Source organism: Pseudophryne corroboree, chromosome 11 (assembly GCF_028390025.1).
Source record: "Pseudophryne corroboree isolate aPseCor3 chromosome 11, aPseCor3.hap2, whole genome shotgun sequence".
NCBI classification, from domain to species: domain Eukaryota; kingdom Metazoa; phylum Chordata; class Amphibia; order Anura; family Myobatrachidae; genus Pseudophryne; species Pseudophryne corroboree.
In genome coordinates, this window is record NC_086454.1 from 24,897,620 (window position 1) to 24,920,119 (window position 22,500).

The following is a 22,500-nucleotide window of genomic DNA, read 5'->3' on the forward strand; positions in this document are numbered from 1 at the left end:
ACCCAGACCAAGTTGCTGCTCGGCAAAGTTGTAATGCCGAGACACCCCGGACAGCCGCCCAGGAAGACCCCACCTTACGCGTCGAGTGGGCCTTAACAGACTTAGGACACGGCAATCCCGCCGTAGAATACGCCTGCTGGATAGTGAACCTGATCCAGCGAGAGATAGTCTGCTTAGAAGCAGGACACCCAATTTTCTTGGGCTCATATAGGACAAAAAGAGAGTCCGATTTTCTGTGACGAGCAGACCTCTTCACATATATCTTCAGAGCCCTTACCACATCTAAGGACTTAGATGAAATTGAGGAGTCAGTAGCAACTGGCACCACAATAGGTTGGATGATATGAAATGCCGACAAAACCTTTGGAAGAAACTGCTGACGTGTCCGGAGCTCAGCTCTATCTTCATGGAAGATCAAGTAGGGGCTCTTACAGGACAAAGCCCCCAACTCCGACACACGTCTAGCAGAAGCCAAGGCCAACAAAGTCACAGCCGTCCACGTAAGAAACTAGATCCTATGGTGCCGTAGGCGGTACAAAGGGAGGCTGGATGTGCAGAACTCCCTTCAAAAAGGTCGGAACCTCAGGAAGGGCAGCCAATTGTTTCTGGAAGAAAATCGATAGAGACGAAATCTGGACCTTAACAGATCCCAACCTCAGGCCCATATCCACTACTGCCTGCAGGAAGAGGAGAAACCGTCCCAGTTGAAACTCCACCTTAGGAAACCTCTTGGGCTCACAACAAGACACATTTTTTTTCCAAATACGATGGTAATGTTTAGACGTTACTCCTTTCCTAGCCTGTATCAGGGTAGGAATAACTTTGTTCGGAAAATACCCTTCCGAGCTAGTATCAGGCGTTCAACCACCATGCCGTCAAACGTAGCCGTGGAAAGTCCTGATAGGCGAATGGCCCCTGCTGCAGCAGGTCCTCGCCAGAAGGTCTGCGTACCAAGCCCTTCTCGGCCAGTCTGGAGCAATGAGGATCGCTTGAACCCTTGTTCTCCTTATGAGCTTTAGGATTCTTGGGATGAGTGGGAGTGGTGGAAACACATACACCGACTGGAACACCCACGGAGACACCAGGGCGTCCACTGCCACTGCCTGTGGGTCCCTCGACCTGGAACAAGAACGCCGAAGCTTCTTGTTGAGACGAGAGGCCATCATGTCTATTTGGGGTAATCCCCTAAGGTCTGTCTTTGAACACATCCGGGAATGTAGACCCCACTCCCCCGGATGGAGATCGTATTTGCTGAGGAAGTCTGCTTCCCAGTTGTCTACTCCCGGAATGAAGATTGCTGACAGCGCCAATGCGTGTTTTTCTGCCCAAAGGAGGATTCTTGTTACCTCCACCATGGCAGCTCTGCTCTTCGTTCCACCCTGTCGGTTTATGTAAGCCACTGTTGTTCCGTTGTCCGACTGCACTTGAATGGCCCGATTTCTTAGAAGATGGGCCGCCTGAAGAAGACCGTTGTATACGGCTCTTAATTACAGAATGTTGATGGGCAGGCAGACTTCCAGAATTGACCACCTTCCTTGGAAGGTCTCCCCTTGAGTGACTGCGCCCCAGCCCCGGAGGCTTGCAGCAGTGGTTAGAAGGATCCAGTCCTGAATCCCAAACCTGCGGCCCTCCAGAAGGTGAGGTAGTTGGAGCCACCAGAGGAGAGAAATCCTGGCCTTTGGCGACAGACGAATTCTCAGGTGCATATGCAGATGAGATCCTGACCACTTGCCCAGGAGATCCAGTTGGAAGGACCGAGCATGAAACCTTCCGTACTGGAGAGCCTCGTAAGAGGCCACCATCTTTCCCAGAAGGCGAATGCATTGATGAACCGACACCCGGGCTGGCTTCAGGACATCCCGGACCATTGTTTGTATCACCAACGCTTTTTCCAGTGGAAGAAACACCCTCTGTACTTCCATGTCGAGGATTATCCCCAGAAAGGACAACCTCCTGGTTGGTTCCAAGAGTGATTTTGGAAGGTTCAGAATCCAACCGTGGACACTGAGAAGATCGGTAGTGAGAGCAATGGACCGCAATAGTTTCTCCCTGGACGATGCCTTTATCAGCAGATCGTCCAGATATGGAATGATGTTCACCCCCTGTCTGCGAAGGAGAACCATCATCTCTACCATCACCTTGGTGAATACCCTCGGTGCCGTTGAGAGGCCGAATGGCAGGGCCTGGAACTGGAAATGACCAAGTCCAACAAGGCAAAGCAGAGATACGCCTGATGCGGCAGCCAGATCGGAATGTGGAGGTACGCATCCTTGATACCAGGAATTCCCCCTCTTCCAGATATATCAGAGACTCCATTTTGAACTTGAACTCCTTCAGAAAGAGGTTAAGTGACTTTAGGTTCAGAATGGGCCTGACCGAACCATCCGGTTTCGGTACCACGAAAAGGTTCGAATAGCAACCCTTGTTGTGCATATGAGGTGGTACGGGCACAATGACTTGTGACTCCACCAACTTCTAGACGGCGGCTTGTAGGACCTTCCTGTCTGCCAGCAGAGCTGGTAAACCTGATTTGAAAATTCGGTGAGGGGGGGAGATTCTGAAACTCCAGCCTGTATCCCTGGGACACTATCTTGCACCCAGGGTTCCAGGCCGGACGACACCCAGACGTGACTGAACTGCCTGAGTCTCGCTCCCACCGGCCCAACTCCGGGACCAGCAGTCCACCGTCATGCGGAGGACTTTGGCGTACCTGAAATAGGTTTCTGTTCCTGGGAACCTGCCGTAGCGTGTCTCTTGGACTTGGGCCTATCTCCCCGAAAGAAGGTGTTGGACGGCCAGGCCTTTCTGGGCTTCGTAGTCAGAAAGGGCTGTGCTGTAGGTAAAGAAAACGGTTTCTTCGGAGCAGGAGCAGCTGGGGGAAGAAAGGGAGACTTACCTGCTGTAGCCATGGAAATCCATGCATCTAGCGCTTCCCCAAAGACAGCCTGACCTGTATACGGGTAGGGATTCCACACTTTTCCTGGATTCTGTGTCGGCAGACTATTGACGTAGCCACAGTCCTTGCTGCGCTGAGACCGACATGGAAGAAATTCCTGCAGCCATGGAACCCAGATCTTTCATGGATTCCACCAGAAATCCAGCTGAATCCTGAATGTTGCGCAAAAATAAGCCAACATCATCCTTATCCATAGTATCCAAATCTTCAAGTAAGGTGCCAGACCACTTTACTATAGTTTTGGCAATCCAAGCACTGGCAATAGTGGGACGTAATATAGCCCTTGAAGCTGTGTACATGGATTTGAGCGTATTATCAATCTTACGATCAGCGGCTCTTTCAAGGCGGTAGATCCCGGAACAGGCAACACCACCTTTTTTGAAAGTCTGGATACTGACGCGTCAACAATAGGCGGGTTTTCCCATTTTTTCCTATCCTCAACAGGGAAAGGAAATGCCACCTGAACCCTCTTAGGGATCTGGAATTTTTTCTCAGGGTTTTCCCCAGCCTTTTCAAAAATAGCATTTTATTCTTTTGACGCAGGGAAGGTTAGCGAGGCTTTCTCAGTGAAGTAAGCCTCCTCAACCTGCTCAGGTGGTGTATCATTATTATTCAACACATCCCTAATAGCCTCTCTCATCAACTGCCCCCCTTTAGCAAGAGATGCTGTCCCCCGTACCCCATCATCACCGTCAGAATCTGTATCGGTGTCATCCTGCATAATTTGTGCTAAAGGACGCTTATGGGAGTACACAGCAGGGGGACTTGAGGTGCCAGAACTGGGCCAGACTGCCATATTCAGCAGCACCTGGGTAGCAGATTCATTTTGGGCAACCCTCTGTGAAATCTGAGAAATCATATTTTTGATAGAGGATAACCATTCCGGCTCCCTTGCTGGAATCTGTGCTAAACCAGTGCAATCCTGATTGCATGGAATGGGATCATCCAGAGAGGACAAATCCTCTGCAGCATATGACACAGAGTCCCTGGACATTGCTATTGGTGACCACAAACACTCCACACACACACAGGGGATACAGACAGAGTTTCTCCTCAAGAATGGCAAGAGAGACACAGAGATTGGAGCCAACCCACACACAGCGCTTATATACATATAATGGAGACCCCTTATGGGCGCTGACTGTGTACCTTAATAGGTTACACAGCCGTTTTGCAGCCTCCCCCCCCCCCTTCTACAACCCCCTGGTACCGTGAGATAGCTGGAGATTGTTGTGGAGGGACTTGCTTCTTTCCTGTACAGCGCTGTGCAGGCAGGAAAATGGTGCTGAACGCTGCTGGGTCCGCTCTGAGGAGAAGCTCCGCCCCCAAAATGGCGCTGTCTTCCTGCTCTTCGTACGATTATACTGGCCTGAGGATTGATGCTGGCTGAGATCCGGGGACCCTGACAGGCTGAGTGACCAGTGTAGGGTGCAGGCGCTGGCTCAGGGCGTCCCTCACAGCGCCGCACAATGTACCGCTGAGCCTCCCGGAGCGCAGTTAATACTGCGATCCTACCCTGATGCCACCATCTTCACACCAGCCCCCCGCTTGCTAGGGGGGTCGGTGTCTCACTCGCCACAATCTTCAGCTCTGTAATGGGGTGGCGGCATGCTGCTGGGGTGAGAAATCCCCTGTGGCAGGGAACGATCTATCCCCTCTGGAGCTCAGTGTCAGCGGAGACAGTGGCTCAGACCCCGCAGGGCGAACACTGCTCCCCCCCTAAGTCCCTCGCTGCGGAGAGGCTGTTGCCAGCAGCCTCAGGCCGGTATAATCATGTACCTCTACATGATTATACCGGATCAATTCACATGAGATCTGAGAAAATGCAGCAAATCGGCGAAATTCCGCGTTTAGTAAATAGTTTTATTTTATGGTCTCGAGGGACAGAGGAAAACACGGCTATACGAACAGCGCCAGGAGACCATGTAGGGAAATGGGAATTGTCCTCAGAAGCATGGAATATAAAACGTTCTTTGTAAGACTTTGAACAGTCACTGAAGTCTACAAGAAACTAGAAGAAAGAAGATAATATTAAAGAGCTTTCTATTATCTAAATGGGATCCTGGGGGTCATTTCGAGATGATCGTAGCTGTGCTACGATCATTCACACTGACATGCGGGGGGATGCCCAGCACAGGGCTATCCCGCCCCGCATGTCAGTGCCGCCCCCCCTCCCGCAGAAGTGCAAAGGCATCGCACAGCGGCGATGCCTTTGCACTTCAAGATTAGCTCCCGACCAGCGCAGCTTTAGCGCGCTGGCCGGGAGCTACTCATCGCTCCCCGGCCCGCAGCGGTTGCGTGTGACGTCATGCAGCCGATGCGGCTCGCCCCCCTGTTCGGTCCGGCCACGCCTGCGTTGTGGGTCAGAAGGGGGGCGCAGACAGCACTGACCTAAATACTGTTGCCCCAAAACCTCTATGTGACGCACTTGAAATAAAAGTGTTCATTTGGTTAATAAGAAAGCAGGAAATCTAGCAGACGCCGCAGTTCCACAATACACGCATGCAGCGTTTCCAGCATGCATTAATCATTCCCTCTGCCTTACATGTACTGACAGTTTGATTCCCACAGAATGGCTTGGGCATCCAGCTATCACTCCCATTAATATAAATCTATTACTGCCCTGGAATTACATATCACCAGATCAATTTTCATCCCATCGGCTTCCCGGCAGATCACTAGAACGGGGCAAGGACAAGAGGGAACAGCGTGGAGGCCCACAGGGGAACTTCACACATTACTGGAGGTGGACGGGGAGAGAAATAGCGCCATTATTGTAAGAGATTTGCCGGAACGCCACCAATTTTTAGAAACATGTGTACAATATAAACAGAAATCTATCCATCCTTTCTTTTTACAATATCCCAAGTTATTATTGGCAGCGAGTGGAGCGCGCCCCCTTTCCGGTGATGGAGTGGATCTGTTTAGTTAGTGTGTGACAGTTCATTTATCATCTCCCGCTGCCCAGCCTTGCAGTAAATGAACAATAAACCACATCATCCCTGCTGAACGCTTTTGCTTTTTTCCCCCGTACGAGCCCGTGAATTGCACGTGTGAGGTTAAACATGAGAACGTCTCCAGGCCCCTCGTAGCAGCACATCTCTGCAGCGACTGCCTGTTATACAGGGGCAGCCTATGGTTCTCATTTCTACAGGAGATGTCCTAAGGACCTGTGCGTACAGCCAGGGGAATATCCAAATTTAGCTGACATCCCGGAGGGGAAGGTTTATTTTGGTTTAGCTGGGATCAGGGACGATTTACATTAGTGGGCCTGGGGCTACGGTAACATCACTGGGCCCAATTCCAATTAACAGAACCTGGAGGGGGTAAATTGCCGCTGATCCCGGGAGTGGAGTGTATCTAGCGTGCTGGAGAGCAGTACATGAAAATACATTGATTTCTTTACATTTTAACCCTGGTAGAAAAATAGGATTTTGGTACTTACCAGGTAAATCCTTTTCTTTGAATCCATAGGGGGCACTGGAGTACTCTTGGGATATGGACGGCGTAGCAGAACAAAGGCACTGAATATTTAAATTTAGGACTCTCCACCCCTCCATATCCCAGAGTACCTCAGTGTACGACCTCAGTGTTTTTTACTGAGCGAACAGGAACTATATAGAGAGGTTGACAATGGAGAATTCCTATAACATAACGGACAACAACAAAGTTGACCCATAACTTTACTGTCAACTAAACAGTTGACACCATAACCGATAGAACTTTATAATTTGAACCAATCGGTGAAAATGTGTTACCATAAGCTCCTCTGAGCTTAATACAAACCAGGTAAAATGTGTTACCATAAGCTCCTCTGAGCTTAATACAACCCAGGTAAAACTGCTCTGGGTGGGCGTCCAGTGCCCCCTATGGATTCAAAGAAAAGGATTTACCTGGTAAGTACCAAAATCCTATTTTCTTTATCATCCACTAGGGGTCACTGGAGTACTCTTGGGACGTACCAAAGCTTCCCTCGTGGGCGGGAGAGCTGTTTGACACCTGTAACAGTAGGCGGCCAAAGCTAGATGCTGATGCCGCAACCGTTTCATAACGTGTAAACGCGCACACACGTGTGCACTGAAGACTATGTAGCCGCGTCGTAGACGCTTAACGACCAGCTGATCATGACATTCCCACAGAACCTGTGGGATGAGCTATTACTGACGTAGGCGACTGTAACTTAGCCTTAAAGTAAGCCTGACTTGTAGTCATTTTTATCCAACTGGATAATGTCTGCTGAGAAACTGGCTAACCGCAGTTGGCAGCATCATAGAGAACAAACAACGTATCCGTATTACGAACTGTAGACGTTCGGACATATAGACGCGTAATGTACCACATTCAGAATTCCAGAATGTGCCGTCAACACAGGAACCACTATTGGTTTATTGATGTGGAAAAATAAGAAATCGGGATTCGTCCGAAGTTCTGCTTTGTTATGAGAAAACCCCAAATACGGTGGCTTGGAATACAAGGCACCTAAATGTGAAAACAAACCCTTGCCGAAGCTAAGGCTAGAAGAAAAACATTTTCCAAGTGAGAAACTTAATCCCCATTTGTTGTAAGGGTTCAAATATTGAAAACTGTAAGAAATGTGAACCCAGCTTCCAGTCGCATGGCGCTGTAGGTGGGCTAAATGGAGGCTGTACTTTGATGACACCTTGTAGAAAGGTGTGTACCGACGCAATAGAGTCAAACGTCTTTGAAAATAAATTGACCACACAGATACCTGCACCCTTAGTGCAGATAAATGCAGTTTTCCATTCCACCCCGTGTGTAAAATAACAGAATACGGGTAACTTGAAAGATGAAGTCGGAACTTCCGAGCTTCCCACCCACCTATATAGACACACGAAATTTTGTAATAATGAGCGGTTGGTATAACCGATACTGTAATGCCCTATCTCTTTTCTTAAGAGGGCGGTCTGAACCACCACCCCGTCAACCGCAGCCGCGGTATATAGGTAATAGGTACATAGGTAACTAGGGGTAAAAGAACGTTCCCTGTTGTAACAGGTTGGACGTATTATGAGCGGACCAAGATCGTGTGCCAGTATTCCTTGGAGATTCGAGAAGCAAGCTCTCCGAAACCCATGAGATATCACTAGTATGACTGTGACGAACTGTCTTATGATCCGTTTTCGCAACGGAGAGAGCAGCGGAAAATGGTGGAGCCAGATACACGATGCTGTATGACCACACGAATGTGAGAGACTCCACCGCCACTGCCCTTGTGATCTGTCGTTCTGTACACATACTGAGCGTTTGTAATTGTGGCGAGATGCCATCATGTATACCTGAGGGTAACCCCTTTTGTGGACTCACATATGAAACACCTCTGGATTGAATGCCCAGTTTTCAGGATATAAATCCCGACGGGTGAGATCATCTGTCTAACAGATATCCACTTCCGGAATGAACCCTGTGGACAACATCACCTAATGGTGTTCTGGGCAATTGAGGATTCAAGCTACCTGCCGCATTGCCATGCAGCTTCTTGTATATGCAACTCCCGTTGCGTTGTCTGACTGTACTTGGACAGACTGAAAACGAAGCATGTAGTGCATTGTAAATTGCACGGAGTTCCAGGACATTTATAGACAGCAATCTGTCGTGATCCGTTTATAGACAGCAATCTGTCGTGATCCGTTTTAGAACCCCTGTCGCTGAGCTTTTTAACTACAACTCCTCAAGCTCTGAGACTCTCGTCCAGAGCATATACACCCTTGCCCCCCTGTGGGAAACGCGAGAGAAGCCCAGCGAACTAAAGCGCTTTGAAACCACATTATTGTTCCTAATAGGCGAATACACCAATGTACCGCTAGTGTGCGTGGCTTTTGCACTAATTGTACTAGCTGGTATATTTGCTGGTGTAGTAGGTAAATGTCTTTGATTTACCGTATTTATAATCATACCTAGGAATTGAAGTCGTTGAGACGGAATTAGATGCGATCGCTTTTTGAACTTGACCTGCCACCATGGTGTACGTTAGTAGCGCCAGTAAGAAGAACCTCTGGTGAAACAGAGTTCTTATGAGCAGATCGTCTAAGTATGGAACGATTGTCACTGGCAGGGCTCTGAGATGAGCTATCATCACCAACATCTCTTTGGTAAATACCCGAGGCGTTGACAAGAAGCCAACCGGTAGATGAAATGGTTAATGGTTGTGGCGTTTTGCAAAACTCTAGAACCTGTGATGTGGTGACCAAACCGGTATGGGTATTGAAGATCAAGCGCAATTATGAAATTTTGTGGCTTCAAATATGCAACTACTAACCGCAGAAATTCCATTTTCCAAACTGCAGTAAGTAACTTGCTGATTGAGACTGCGACGGAGCCCTCTGTGATTGAGACTGCGACGGAGCCCTTTGGTTTCGTTACGCCAAACAGAGGGGAATAAGTAGCCCTGACTCTGTTGGTGTACCATGGCTGGAAATAAAAACAGCTGAAAACAGCAGAGACTGAATGGCAACCTGCCAAAACTCTTAATTTCGTCCGACAGAGGCAGTATTTTAACCTTTAAATAGCGGATATATCCATGAGTGGATGTTTGGAAACCCGGCAAATGTGTAAAGGCGCGTTTCCACAATTGGAAATTCGAGATGGCCTAAGAGGTCGTCCAGCCACTGTCTTGTTGACTTTAGCGCCCTGGTGTTACAAGTCTTGACTTGTACCACAGCCTTGAAAAGACTGGATTGTAAAGACTTTAACCGCCGGACCAAAGTATGAACGTTTGAAATTTTATCAAACAACTTCTGACCTTGTCGTGCTGAAACTAGTGACGCTAAAAAGCGAGAATCGAGGTAACAGCCGTCAGCAGAAGCTTTACAGAGATACTCTGCCGCTTTGTATTAACGATAAGTGAAACGTGATCGTCATTGTTTCCATACATAGAGCGCCTGGTGACCCAAATGTATCTTGGGTGTTTATAATGTTTGACACAGACGAATTCACCAATGGCGGATTCTCCCATTTAGATGTGGAAACGGTTAAATAGACTTAAATCTTAGTCAGATATTCTAAATAAGAAATTCACTGAAAATCTGTTGTTTATTAAATTCGACGGATTAGATGTTAGAGTCTCCTTAGTCTCTGTAAATTCGAAACGATGACTCACTGGTCATTAGCAATGTATGGTTGCCTAAACCCCGCACTATCTGACTGCTGGTTTAATGTGAGGTCTGATATAGAATTATCCGACTGCATGAAATTATAAACCAGTTAAATTAACACCTTGGTACCCAAAGGAAAATTGTACCTTTGGAAAGACTCCTTTATTAGAGCCTGCGGGATAACTTCCGTCGATCTTACCGCTCTTGTCGAGCGGAGTTAATTTAATTTGCCAATGTCTGGGATTCTGAAAACCTACCCACGTAGTGAACATGTGGTTGATTTATGTCTAGTTTAAAAGTATTTTTAGTCTGCGCTGGAGCCTTACTCCCTATGCAGACAGACAACACAATAGGCAACGGACAGACACCTGCACGACTTAGTAAAGTTATTATCTGAAGGTGTGTAATATATATTTATTTCTGGCTGAAAAACAGTTCACATAGGCAGCCTATGTGAAACCCGAACCAAAAATTCCCACTAACACCCCTGCGCCTCTGGTGGCGTAGGGATGTATGGCAGGAAAGTTCCGGAACTACAACTGTAAAACAACAGGAAGCATGGTTAAAATGGCCGTCATGCCATGCTGACCCTGATAAACACAGAACAATTGCTTCAGTGTTAATATAATCTATTATACAATGATAATCATAGGCAGGGTACAACACATGCTCTTGAATAAATATATATATATGATGTTATACAGTGATAACCACAGACATTAATATATAATAACAGACATTAATATATAGGCTAAATAGCCTACAGTGATAACCACAGACATTAATATATAATAACAGACATCAATATATAGGCTAAATAGCCTATTATACAGTAATAATCACAGGGCATGTTACACTACATGCCTGCAGTGTTACAATACATGCCTCACCATCATTAAAATAGACTCAATAGCCTATTATCTAGTGACATGTCACATATATATGTCTGTGGTTTATAGATTACATCACCTTGTAATCTGCCAGTTTCACCGCCCCCCTTCCCCCCGTGCTCCCTGTAATGCTGTGTCTCAGCGGGAAGCCAGGGAATTCATTGCAGGGAGGCTTTCTTGCCGAGCAGCGGAGGTCACCAGGAGCGCTCCGTTTCTGCTGACTGACGGAGCGTCTGCGGGTGGCCGTTGCTAGGCGGCCGAACGGAGCGGCGGCCCGTTGCCACCCTCTTAACGCTGTCTGCGGGTGGACGGAGCGGCGCCGGTTGTGGCATGCTGGGCGGCCGGACGTAGCGGCTGAGATGGCCGGACGGAGCGGCTGCAGTATAGAGCGGCTGGGGCGTTGTGACTGCCGGATGTGCGGCGGGAGCGACTTACAATACCCCCACATAGCGGGCGGCAGCCTGCGCTGACCGTCCCGTTCCCCAGCCTACCTTATGTGATCATGTCTCCAGTCCTGGCTGCGACGGGGCTTCTATCTGTAAGCTCCGTCCAGCTTCTCAGATCATGGCTGCGACGGGGCTTCTATCTGTAAGCTCCGTCCAGCTTCTTGATCACTTCATCCTGGCTGTGACGGGGCTTCTTTCTGTAAGCTCCGTCCAGCTCTTTGTTTTTTCCCTGGCTGTGACGGGGCTTCTTTCTGTAAGCTCCGTCCAGCTTGCAGGAGACAGTGGGCTGCCTGTGGCTGTGAGGGTGCTCTTTGTGAGGACCGACACGCCATGCGCTGCCTTGCAGCGGCACCATCCCGGACCCATGTTTTTCTAGAAACTGGGAAGGGAAGTGTAAAAAGTAAAAATAAAAAGTAAAAATGAAAAATTAATAAAATCTTCCACCAAATGTGGGAACTTCCCACAAGCCGATGTTAGTGCTGTGAGCACCGAAAAAACACTGAGGTCGTACACTGAGGTACTCTGGGATATGGAGGGGTGGAGAGTCCTAAATTTAAATATTCAGTGCCTTTGTTCTGCTACGCCGTCCATATCCCAAGAGTACTCCAGTGACCCCTAGTGGATGATAAAGAAAGACACAATGAGGGTGATTATTGCAGCATTAGAACTGCAGGATGAGCGCGCAGTTTTGGAGACGGAACTAGGCGTGTGGTTAGAATTAAGCTCGGGCTGATGTTATATCGGATATTAAAGTGAAAAGCGATTTCAGATTTAGGATGTGGGATGGTGTAATGTTCCCTTTCCAATTTCTAATGCCACTGCAAGTATGAGTACACAACAGGGCAATAAAACAATCATTATATTGTGTCCCCCCCAATCTATAGCGCCAACATAGCGCCAACGCGGGCCTGTGCTTTCATCTTACTGCCACATTCTACCTGGGCAATAACATCTCTTCAACAACTTCTGAAAGAGAGCAAGTGAAATGCCGACCGTTTCAGGATACCGACGATTTGGGTTAATGCCCCAATACACCACAGCCCCGTATCCCCAATCCAGCAGCAGACATCAATAATCGGCAGTCCGTCAGGGAATCGGGGAAATAAAACATGTTAAAAGCCCCTGATATGCATTTTTGGTCGAGATTGGGATTTTTAAACATGTTTGATATTCCCGGTTCCCCGACCCAACTGTGGGATTGTGACATTGCAGCAATTTGTCTGTAAAGCAAGGGCGCGGTCGTGAAGATTTGGGTTAGACTGTTGGAAGAAAGGGGATTAGGGTTAGGAACTAGCGGGTTTTATTAACACTGCTGGATTAAGTGCTCCAAATTCTGCCCTATGTACTTAATGTCCAAATGTAACATCTGTCTGTCAGGAATCTGGCTACTATGGGACCCAACCATTTCCTCTGCAACATCCTGCCTTCCCATCTCCTCTTCTTTTTCTCCGACACATATTCCCTTCCTCTTCTTTTTCTCCGACACATATTCCCTTCCTCTTCTTTTTCTCCGACACATATTCCTTTCCTCTTCTTTTGTCTCTGACACATATTCCCTTCCTCTTCTTTTTCTCTGTCACATATTCCCTTCCTCTTCTTTTTCTCAGACAAACATTCCCTTCCTCTTCTTTTTCTCCGACACATTCCCGTCCTCTTCTTTTTCTCCGACACATATTACCTTCCTCTTCTTTTTCTCAGACACATATTCCCTTCCTCTTCTTTTTCTCTGACACATATTCCCTTCCTCTTCTTTTTCTCCATCACATATTCCCTTTCTCTTCTTTTTCTCCGACACATATTCCCTTCCTCTTCTTTTTCTCCGACACATATTCCCTTCCTCTTCTTTTTCTCCGACACATATTCCTTTCCTCTTCTTTTGTCTCTGACACATATTCCCTTCCTCTTCTTTTTCTCCGACACATATTCCCTTCCTCTTCTTTTTCTCTGACACATATTCCCTTCCTCTTCTTTTTCTCCGACACATATTCCCTTCCTCTTCTTTTTCTCCGACACACATTCCCTTCCTCTTCTTTTTCTCTGACACATATTCCCTGTATACTGCAGCTGATGATGATAGGCACCTGCTTCTGACAGGCTGATTACGCCTGGTCCCCTCACAATAACAGTACAGAAGTATTACTGAGGCTGCTATATTATAGAAACATGATTTAACCACTTAACTGACGATTTACCCCCCCCCCCCCAAAAAAAAAAAAAAAAACTGCTCAAAAATGTTTTTTTATTACTTAATAAAGTTTAAAAAGTATTTTTAGCAACACATTAAAATATTTGATCTAAAAAAAATAAGATTTTACTCACCGGTAAATCTATTTCTCGTAGTCCGTAGTGGATGCTGGGGACTCCGTAAGGACCATGGGGAATAGCGGGCTCCGCAGGAGACTGGGCACTCTAAAGAAAGCTTTAGTACTATCTGGTGTGCACTGGCTCCTCCCTCTATGCCCCTCCTCCAGACCTCAGTTAAGGAAACTGTGCCCGGAAGAGCAGACATTATAAGGAAAGGATTTTGGAATCTCGGGTAAGACTCATACCAGCCACACCAATCACACCGTATAACTTGTGATACACTTATCCAGTCAACAGTATGAACAACAACAGGGCATCAACAATGGATGCCAACATAACATAACCCATTATTAAGCAATAACTATGTACATGTATTGCAGAAAGTCCGCACTAGGGACGGGCGCCCAGCATCCACTACGGACTACGAGAAATAGATTTACCGGTGAGTAAAATCTTATTTTCTCTGACGTCCTAGTGGATGCTGGGGACTCCGTAAGGACCATGGGGATTATACCAAAGCTCCCAAACGGGCGGGAGAGTGCGGATGACTCTGCAGCACCGAATGGGCAAACTCAAGGTCCTCCTCAGCCAGGGTATCAAACTTGTAGAATTTTGCAAATGTGTTTGAACCCAACGAAGTAGCAGCTCAGCAAAGCTGTAATGCCGAGACCCCTCGGGCAGCCGCCCAAGAAGAGCCCACCTTCCTTGTGGAATGGGCTTTCACTGATTTTGGATGCGGCAATCCAGCCGCAGAATGAGCCTGCTGAATCGTGTTACAGATCCAGCGGGCAACGGTTTGCTTTGAAGCAGGAGCACCCAACTTGTTGGGGGCATATAGGATAAACAGCGAGTCAGTTTTCCTGACTCCAGCCGTTCGGGCTACATAAATCTTCAAAGCCCTGACTACATCTAGTAACCTGGAATCCTCCAAGTCACGAGTAGCCGCAGGCACTACAATAGGTTGGTTCAAATGAAAAGATGACACCACCTTCGGCAGAAATTGGGGACGAGTCCGCAATTCTGCCCTGTCCATATGAAAAACCAGATAGGGGCTTTTACATGACAAAGCCGCCAATTCTGACACACGCCTAGCCGAAGCTAATGCCAATAGCATGACCACCTTCCACGTGAGACACTTTAGCTCCACGGTCTTAAGTGGTTCAAACCAGTGGGATTTTAGGAAACCCAACACCACGTTGAGATCCCAAGGTGCCACTGGTGGCACAAAAGGGGGCTGAATATGCAGCACTCCCTTAACAAACGTCTGAACTTCAGGAAGAGACGCCAGTTCCTTTTGAAAGAAAATGGATAGGGCCGAAATCTGGACCTTTATGGATCCCAACTTCAAGCCCATAGTCACTCCAGACTGTAGAAAGTGCAGAAATCTGCCCAGTTGGAATTCCTCTGTAGGGGCCTTCCTGGCCTCACACCAAGCAACATATTTTCGGCATATGCGGTGATAATGTTTTGCTGTCACGTCCTTCCTAGCCTTTATCAGCGTAGGAATAACTTCCTCCGGAATGCCTTTTTCCGCTAGGATCCGGCGTTCAACCGCCATGCCGTCAAACGCAGCCGCGGTAAGTCTTGGAATTGGCAGGGCCCCTGTTGCAACAGGTCCTGTCTGAGAGGCAGAGGCCATGGGTCCTCTGTCAGCATTTTTTACAATTCCGGGTACCAAGGTCTTCTTGGCCAATCCGGAACAATGAGTATTGTTCTCACTCCTCTTCTTCTTACGATTCTCAGTACCTTGGGTATGAGAGGAAGAGGAGGGAACACATAGACCGACTGGAACACCCACGGTGTTACCAGGGTGTCCACAGCTATCGCCTGAGGGTCTCTTGACCTGGCGCAATACCGTTGCAGCTTTTTGTTGAGACGGGACGCCATCATGTCTACCTGTGGGAGTTCCCATCGATTTGTAATCTGAATAAAGACTTCGTGATGAAGTCCCCACTCTCCCGGGTGAAGGTCATGCCTGCTGAGGAAGTCTGCTTCCCAGTTGTCCACCCCCGGAATGAACACTGCTGACAGTGCTTGTACGTGATTCTCTGCCCACCGAAGAATCCTGGTGGCCTCCGCCATCGCGACTCTGCTTCTTGTGCCGCCCTGGCGGTTTACATGAGCCACCGCGGTGATGTTGTCTGACTGAATCAGCTTGACTCAGGGCGTTGAATATGGCCCTTAGTTCTAGGATATTTATGTGCAGACAAGTCTCCTGACTTGACCACAACCCTTGGAAGTTTCTTCCCTGAGTGACTGCTCCCCACCCTCGGAGGCTCGCATCCGTGGTCACCAGGACCCAGTCCTGTATGCCGAATCTGCGGCCCTCGAGAAGGTGAGCACTCTCTAGCCACCACAGAAGAGACACCCTGGCCCTGGGGGACAGGGTGATCAGCCGATGCATCTGAAGATGCGATCCGGACCATTTGTCCAACAGATCCCATTGAAAGATCCTCGCATGGAACCTGCCGAAGGGAATGGCTTCGTACGATGCCACCATCTTTCCCAGGACTCGCGTGCAGTGATGCACCAACACCTGTTTCGGTTTTAAGAGGTCTCTGACTAGAGTCACAAGCTCTTGAGCCTTCTCCGTCGGGAGAAACACCTTCTTCTGGTCTGTGTCTAGAATCATGCCCAGAAAGGGCAGACGCGTTGTAGGAATCAGCTGCGACTTTGGGATATTCAGAATCCAGCCATGCTGTTGCAACACTTCCTGTGAGTGCGCTACGCTAATCTGCTACTGCTCCCTCGACCTCGCCTTTATGAGGAGATCGTCCAAGTATGGGATAACTGTGACTCCTTGCTTTCTCAGGATCACCATAATTTCTGCCATTACCTTGGTAAATATTCTCGGTGCCGTGGAGAGCCCAAACGGCAACGTCTGGAATTGGTAATGACAGTCCTGTACCACAAATCTGAGGTACTCCTGATGAGGCGGATAAATGGGGACATGCAAGTAAGCATCCTTGATGTCCAGAGACACCATAAAATCCCCCTCTTCCAGGCTTGCAATGACCGCTCTGAGCGATTCATTTTGAACTTGATACTTTTCAGATAAATGTTCAGGGACTTTAAATTTAATATAGGTCTGACCGAACCGTCCGGTTTCGGTACCACAAACATTGTGGAATAGTATCCCTTCCCCTGTTGAAGAAGGGGAACCTTTACCACCACCAGCTGGAGAAATAGCTTGTGAATTGCCGCTACCACTACTTCCCTTTCTATGGGGGAAGCTGGCAGGGCCGATTTTAGGTAACGTTGAGGGGGCATCACCTCGAATTCCAGCTTGTATCCCTGAGACACAATCTGTATAGCCCAGGGATCCACCTGTGAGCGAACCCACTGGTGGCTGAAATGTCGGAGATGCGCCCCCACCGCTCCTGGCTCCACCCGTGGAGCCCCAGCGTCATGCGGTGGATTTAGTGGAAGCCGGGGAGGACTTCTGTTCCTGGGAACTAGCTGTAAGGTGCAGCTTTTTTCCTCTGCCCCTGCCTCTAGCAAGAAAGGAAGCACCTCTGACCTTCTTGCTTCTTTGTGCGCGAAAGGACTGCATTTGGTAATACGGTGCTTTCTTCGGTTGTGAGGGAATATATGGCAAAAAGTTTGACTTCCCAGCAGTAGCTGTGGAAACCAGGTCCGAGAGACCGTCTCCAAACAATTCCTCACTCTTGTAAGGTAACACCTCCATGTGTTTTTTGGAGTCGGCATCACCTGTCCACTACCGAGTCCACAGGACACTCCTAGCAGAAATTGACATTGCATTAATTCTAGAGCCCAGTAGGCAAATGTCCCTCTGGGCATCCCTCATATATAGGACAGTATCTTTTATATGCCCCAGGGTCAGCATAATGGTATCCCTGTCTAAGGTATCCATTTCCTCAGACAGATTATCTGTCCACGCTGCTACAGCACTACACATCCACGCCGACGCAATTGCCAGCCTCAGTAGAGTCCCTGAATGTGTATAAACAGATTTCAGGATACTTTCCTGCTTTCTATCTGCAGGATCCTTTAGGGTGGCCGTATCCTGCGACGGCAGGGCCACCTTCTTAGATAAGCGTGTGAGAGCTTTATCTACCCTAGGGGAGGATTCCCAGCGCACCCTGTCCTCTGGCGGGAAAGGGTATGCCATAAGTAACCTTTTGGAAATCATGACTTTCTTATCTGGGGAATCCCACGCTCTTTCACATAACTCATTTAACTCATGTGAAGGGGGGAAAGTCACCGCTTGCTTTTTCTCCCCATACATATAAACCCTCTTGTCAGGGACAGGGTTTACCTCTGATATGTGTAAAACATCCTTCATCGCTATAATCATGTAACGTATAGCTTTTGTCATGTTTGGTTGCAATTTAGCATCATCGTCGTCGACACTGGAGTCAGAATCCGTGTCGACATCTGTGTCAACCATTTTGGATAGTGGGCGCTTTTGAGACCCTGAGGGCCTCTGCGCTGTAGGATCAGGCATGGGTTGAGACCCTTCCAAACAAACAGAAAAGAATAACTCGCGCCTCTGCTGCAGCTCGGTACCAACCCCCAAGAGCACTACTCCTTGAAACAATATACAATACAGAATATGGGGTGGTACACAAGCGCTACAGATTACTAATCAACCAATATTAATTAATATTGATTTATCAACGTCATGGTAGTTGTGTCCAAAATTCTTGGGTCACAGGGATTCCTCGACCTTTTCCACTCCACGGTTTTACAAAGGTTCGCACCTTTTGACTAACCTCCTTCGAGTGGGATATGTACATCAAAAGGTTTCTTTAGATCATGCATGTCCAAACTGCGGCCCTCCAGCTGTTGAGAAACTACACATCCCAGCATGCCCTGACACAGCTTTAGCATTCTCTGACAGTAAAACTGTGTCAGGGCATGCTGGGATATGTAGTTTTACAACAGCTGGAGGGCCGCAGTTTGGACATACCTGCTTTAGATGTTCTCCTCGTACACCTTTATTCCTCAAACACGAGATTTACCACAGCCCCGTCCCTCAAAAAGGGCACTCACCTTCCAACAATGCCCTATATTTCTTGAAAGGTTTCTTTCACTGCTGGAGGAGGCCTGGATTTTCACTGGTAGCCACCAGTATTAAATAGATATGTGGATAAAAACGCAGTGGATATCCAAAAAAATACACAAATTTATTGTATCTTAAAAAGATATATCCATATACATTAAAAAGTGGGCAATAAAAATAACAAAAATAATAAAAAAGATTAATAACTGGTTCCCTTGGTCAATCTGGAAATGCTTACACCCCCAAGTGCCGCAAGGTTCCAAACACTCTAAAATTATCCAAACAGCTTCAAATAAAAACCGAGTGTTGGTCCTCTTAGGCAGTAAAAAGGCAAATGGAGGAGACCATACGACCTGGGGTACACAGAAAACACACCGACGCGTTTCGGATTCAAGATCCTTCCTCAAGGTGTCTACTGGAGTCAAACAGTCAGGAATTTATACCCCCTGCTCGCCACTCCCAGCCAAATTGGCCAATCACAATGTTTAGGTCCATAAACATACAACATCATCCCAATTCTAAAATATTATCCACATATCTACCATCCTCCTATAACAAGCAAATTCATATTTACTAAAACTCATTCTTAACAACAATTATAACCTGTTCAAATCAATTTTAAAAGTCAATTGGTCAAAAGCAAAACAGAAACTGGATCACCAATGGGACATTTCAACTATATTGTCCAATATACAAATCCGGATTTATTGTCCTTTTCTTCGTCAGGCCCTTTGCCCATTCCCTTCCATTACCCACAAGTCCCTGGAGTATTCACAGAACTTTATTTATATTTTTCTTGCTCCACATATGGTTCCTTATCCGGCACGCTGCATAGTTCCTCTTCCTGTCTGTGGAATGCTTCCTCTCAGCGGAGCTGTGGAAGGAAAATGGTGCTGGTGAGTGCTGAGGAAGAAGGCCCCGCCCCCTCAGCGGCGGGCATCTGTCCCGCGATTTCTTGTAAAATAAATGGTGGGGGCTCATACATATAACAGTGTGCCACTGTCTATATGCAGCATTCGCCAGGAGGTAACAATTGCTGCCCAGGGCGCCCCCCCTGCGTCCTGCACCCTACAGTGACCGGAGTGTGTGGGTTAGTGTGGGCGCAATGGCGCACAGCTGCAGTGCTGTGCGCTACCTCATGTGAAGACAGGAGTCTTCTGCCGCCGATTTCGATGTCTTCTCCGCTTCTGCCGGCTTCTGTCTTCTGGCTCTGCGAGGGGGACGGCGACGCGGCTCCGGGAACGGACGACAAGGTCAGGTCCTGTGTTCGATCCCTCTGGAGCTAATGGTGTCCAGTAGCCTAAGAAGCGCAACCTAGCCGCAGTTAGTAGGTTTGCTTCTCTCCCCTCAGTCCCTCGTAGCAGAGAGTCTGTTGCCAGCAGAAGCTCTCTGAAAATAAAAAACCTAACTAAAATACTTTCTTATTAGCAAGCTCAGGAGAGCTCACTAAAAGCACCCAGCTCTGTCCGGGCACAGATTCTAACTGAGGTCTGGAGGAGGGGCATAGAGGGAGGAGCCAGTGCACACCAGTAGTACTAAATCTTTCTTAGAGTGCCCAGTCTCCTGCGAAGCCCGCTATTCCCCATGGTCCTTACGGAGTCCCCAGCATCCACTAGGACGTCAGAGAAATATATGTATATAGGGGCCCCTGTATCCATAGGGGCTCATTATAAAATAACCTCACAGCCCCCACTGGTCGTAAATCCTATTACCGGTCTCCCCTCCCCCATATCCCCTTAGTAGTAAAAAAAAAAAAAAAAAGTTTGTGTCATGGTGGACGGGTGATCACTTCCCCTCTGCTGCAGCAGATCTCTGCACTTGCTTACGCATCACGCACTCTGTAACCCGTCCGCCATTTATTCTCCCCGACTGGTGCCATGGCATCATATAGATTAACCCGTTCACTGCTGCAAGTTCCCGACTGATCCACAAACTTCCAAAACGTATTGACCAGGATGAGGTTAATGTATAAAACCGTGAGGTGATTGTGGAGCAGAAATATCCTATAATGAAGGTAATGAATTCTTACCGTGCAGACACATTCCCTCGTTACTGACAGTGAGAAATCGGAGGAAAAATCCAAATCTTTAATGCTTGTTGTCTGACAGTTAATATCCTAAAATAGATGAAGAAAGGGACATTAATAAAGAGTGAAAGAGGACATTAGGCAGCTCACGTCAGGGCAATGATACAGAAACAGAATGTGACGGCAGATAAGATCCACTTGGCACATATAGTCTGCCCCTTTTTTTTTTAACAATATTTTTTACCTCAAACCTTATTTGATCCTTATTTCTTTGTAAGGATATCCTTATGTCTATCCCATGCATGTTACATTGCTCTACTGTCTTAGCCTCTACCACCTCTGATGGGAGGCTATTCCACTTGTCCACTACCCTTTCTGTGAAGTAACTTTTCCTCAAATTTCCCCTGAACCTCCCCCCCTCCTCCAGTCTCAGTGCATGTCCTCGTGTCCTATTGCTTCTCTTCATTTGGAGAATGTTTCCCTCCTGGACTTTGTTAAAACTCTTGATATATTTGAAAGTTTCTATCATGTTCCCCCTTTCCCTTCTCTGCTCCAAACTATACATGGAGATTTTTTTAGTCTCTCTGGGTATGTCACTTGGGCGGTCATTCCGACCCGATCGCTCACTGCAGTTTGTCGCATGGCAGCCGTCGTTGCCTAGCGATCACCTCTGAGACAGAGGCGGTCGCTGGGCGAGAGGGGGCTGAACGGCGGTGTTAAGCCGCCATTTAGGGGGAGCGGTCTGGCCAACACAGGCGTGGCCGGACCGTTGGGGGGACGGGCCGCGGCGGCTGCGTGACGTCACACGCAGCTGCTGCTGGCCAGGGAGTGACGAGTGGCTCCCGGCCAGCACGCTAAAGCTGCGCTGGTCGGGAGCTACTCTTGAAGTGCAAAGGCATCGCCACTGTGCGATGCCTTTGCACTTCTGCTGGGGCCGCACTGACATGAGGGACGGGATAGCCCTGTGCTGGGCGTCCCCCCGCATGTGATACCAAATTGTGTAAAGTTATAAATGCGGAGGGGGATGCTGAGTCGCTTCAGAACGACTTAGTTAAATTAGAAGCTTGGGCAGCGAAATGGAGAATGCGCTTCAATACAGACAAGTGTAAGGTAATGCACTGTGGTAACAAGAACAAAAATAACACCTACCTACTAAATGGGGTAAAATTAGGGGATTCTGTACTGGAAAAGGACTTAGGTGTCCTCATAGATAGCAAACTAAGCAGTAGTACCCAAAGTAGGACTGCAGGAAAGAAGGCTAATAAGATATTAGCATGCATAAAACGGGGAATTGATGCTAGGGACGAGAGTATTATACTCTCGTTATATAAATCACCTGTGAGGCCACACCTTGAATACTGTGTACAATTCTGGGCACCTTACTACAAAAAGGATATCCTGGAGCTAGAAAAGGTTCAAAGGCGGGCGACCAAATTAATTAAGGGTATGGAGACGCTGGAATACGAGGAAAGGCTTGCAAGACTAGGCATGTTTAGTTTACACTGGAAAAGAGGAGATTAAGAGGGGACATGATCAACATTTACAAATACATAAGGGGACAATATACAGATCTTGCGCAGGACCTGTTTTTGGTTCACTCGCTCAGGTTAGAGAAGAGGAGATTCCGCACAATACGGCGTAAAGGCTTTTTTACGGTAAGGACGATACGTGTTTGGAATTCCCTGCCTGAGGGAGTTGTAATGGCCGACTCAGTCAACACCTTTAAGAATGGATTAGATA

General features: G+C 47.8%; 1 protein-coding gene across 1 annotated transcript in view; it reads right to left on the minus strand.

Annotated features, from left to right (window-relative positions):
- Window positions 1-22,500, minus strand: part of PRMT3 (protein arginine methyltransferase 3) — a 251,556-nt gene that overhangs the window by 50,884 nt on the left and 178,172 nt on the right. Inside the window, exon 13 of the mRNA XM_063946376.1 lies at window positions 20,764-20,850. Within this exon, the coding sequence (XP_063802446.1) occupies window positions 20,764-20,850 (87 nt within the window). The remainder of the gene's footprint in view (window positions 1-20,763; window positions 20,851-22,500) is intronic.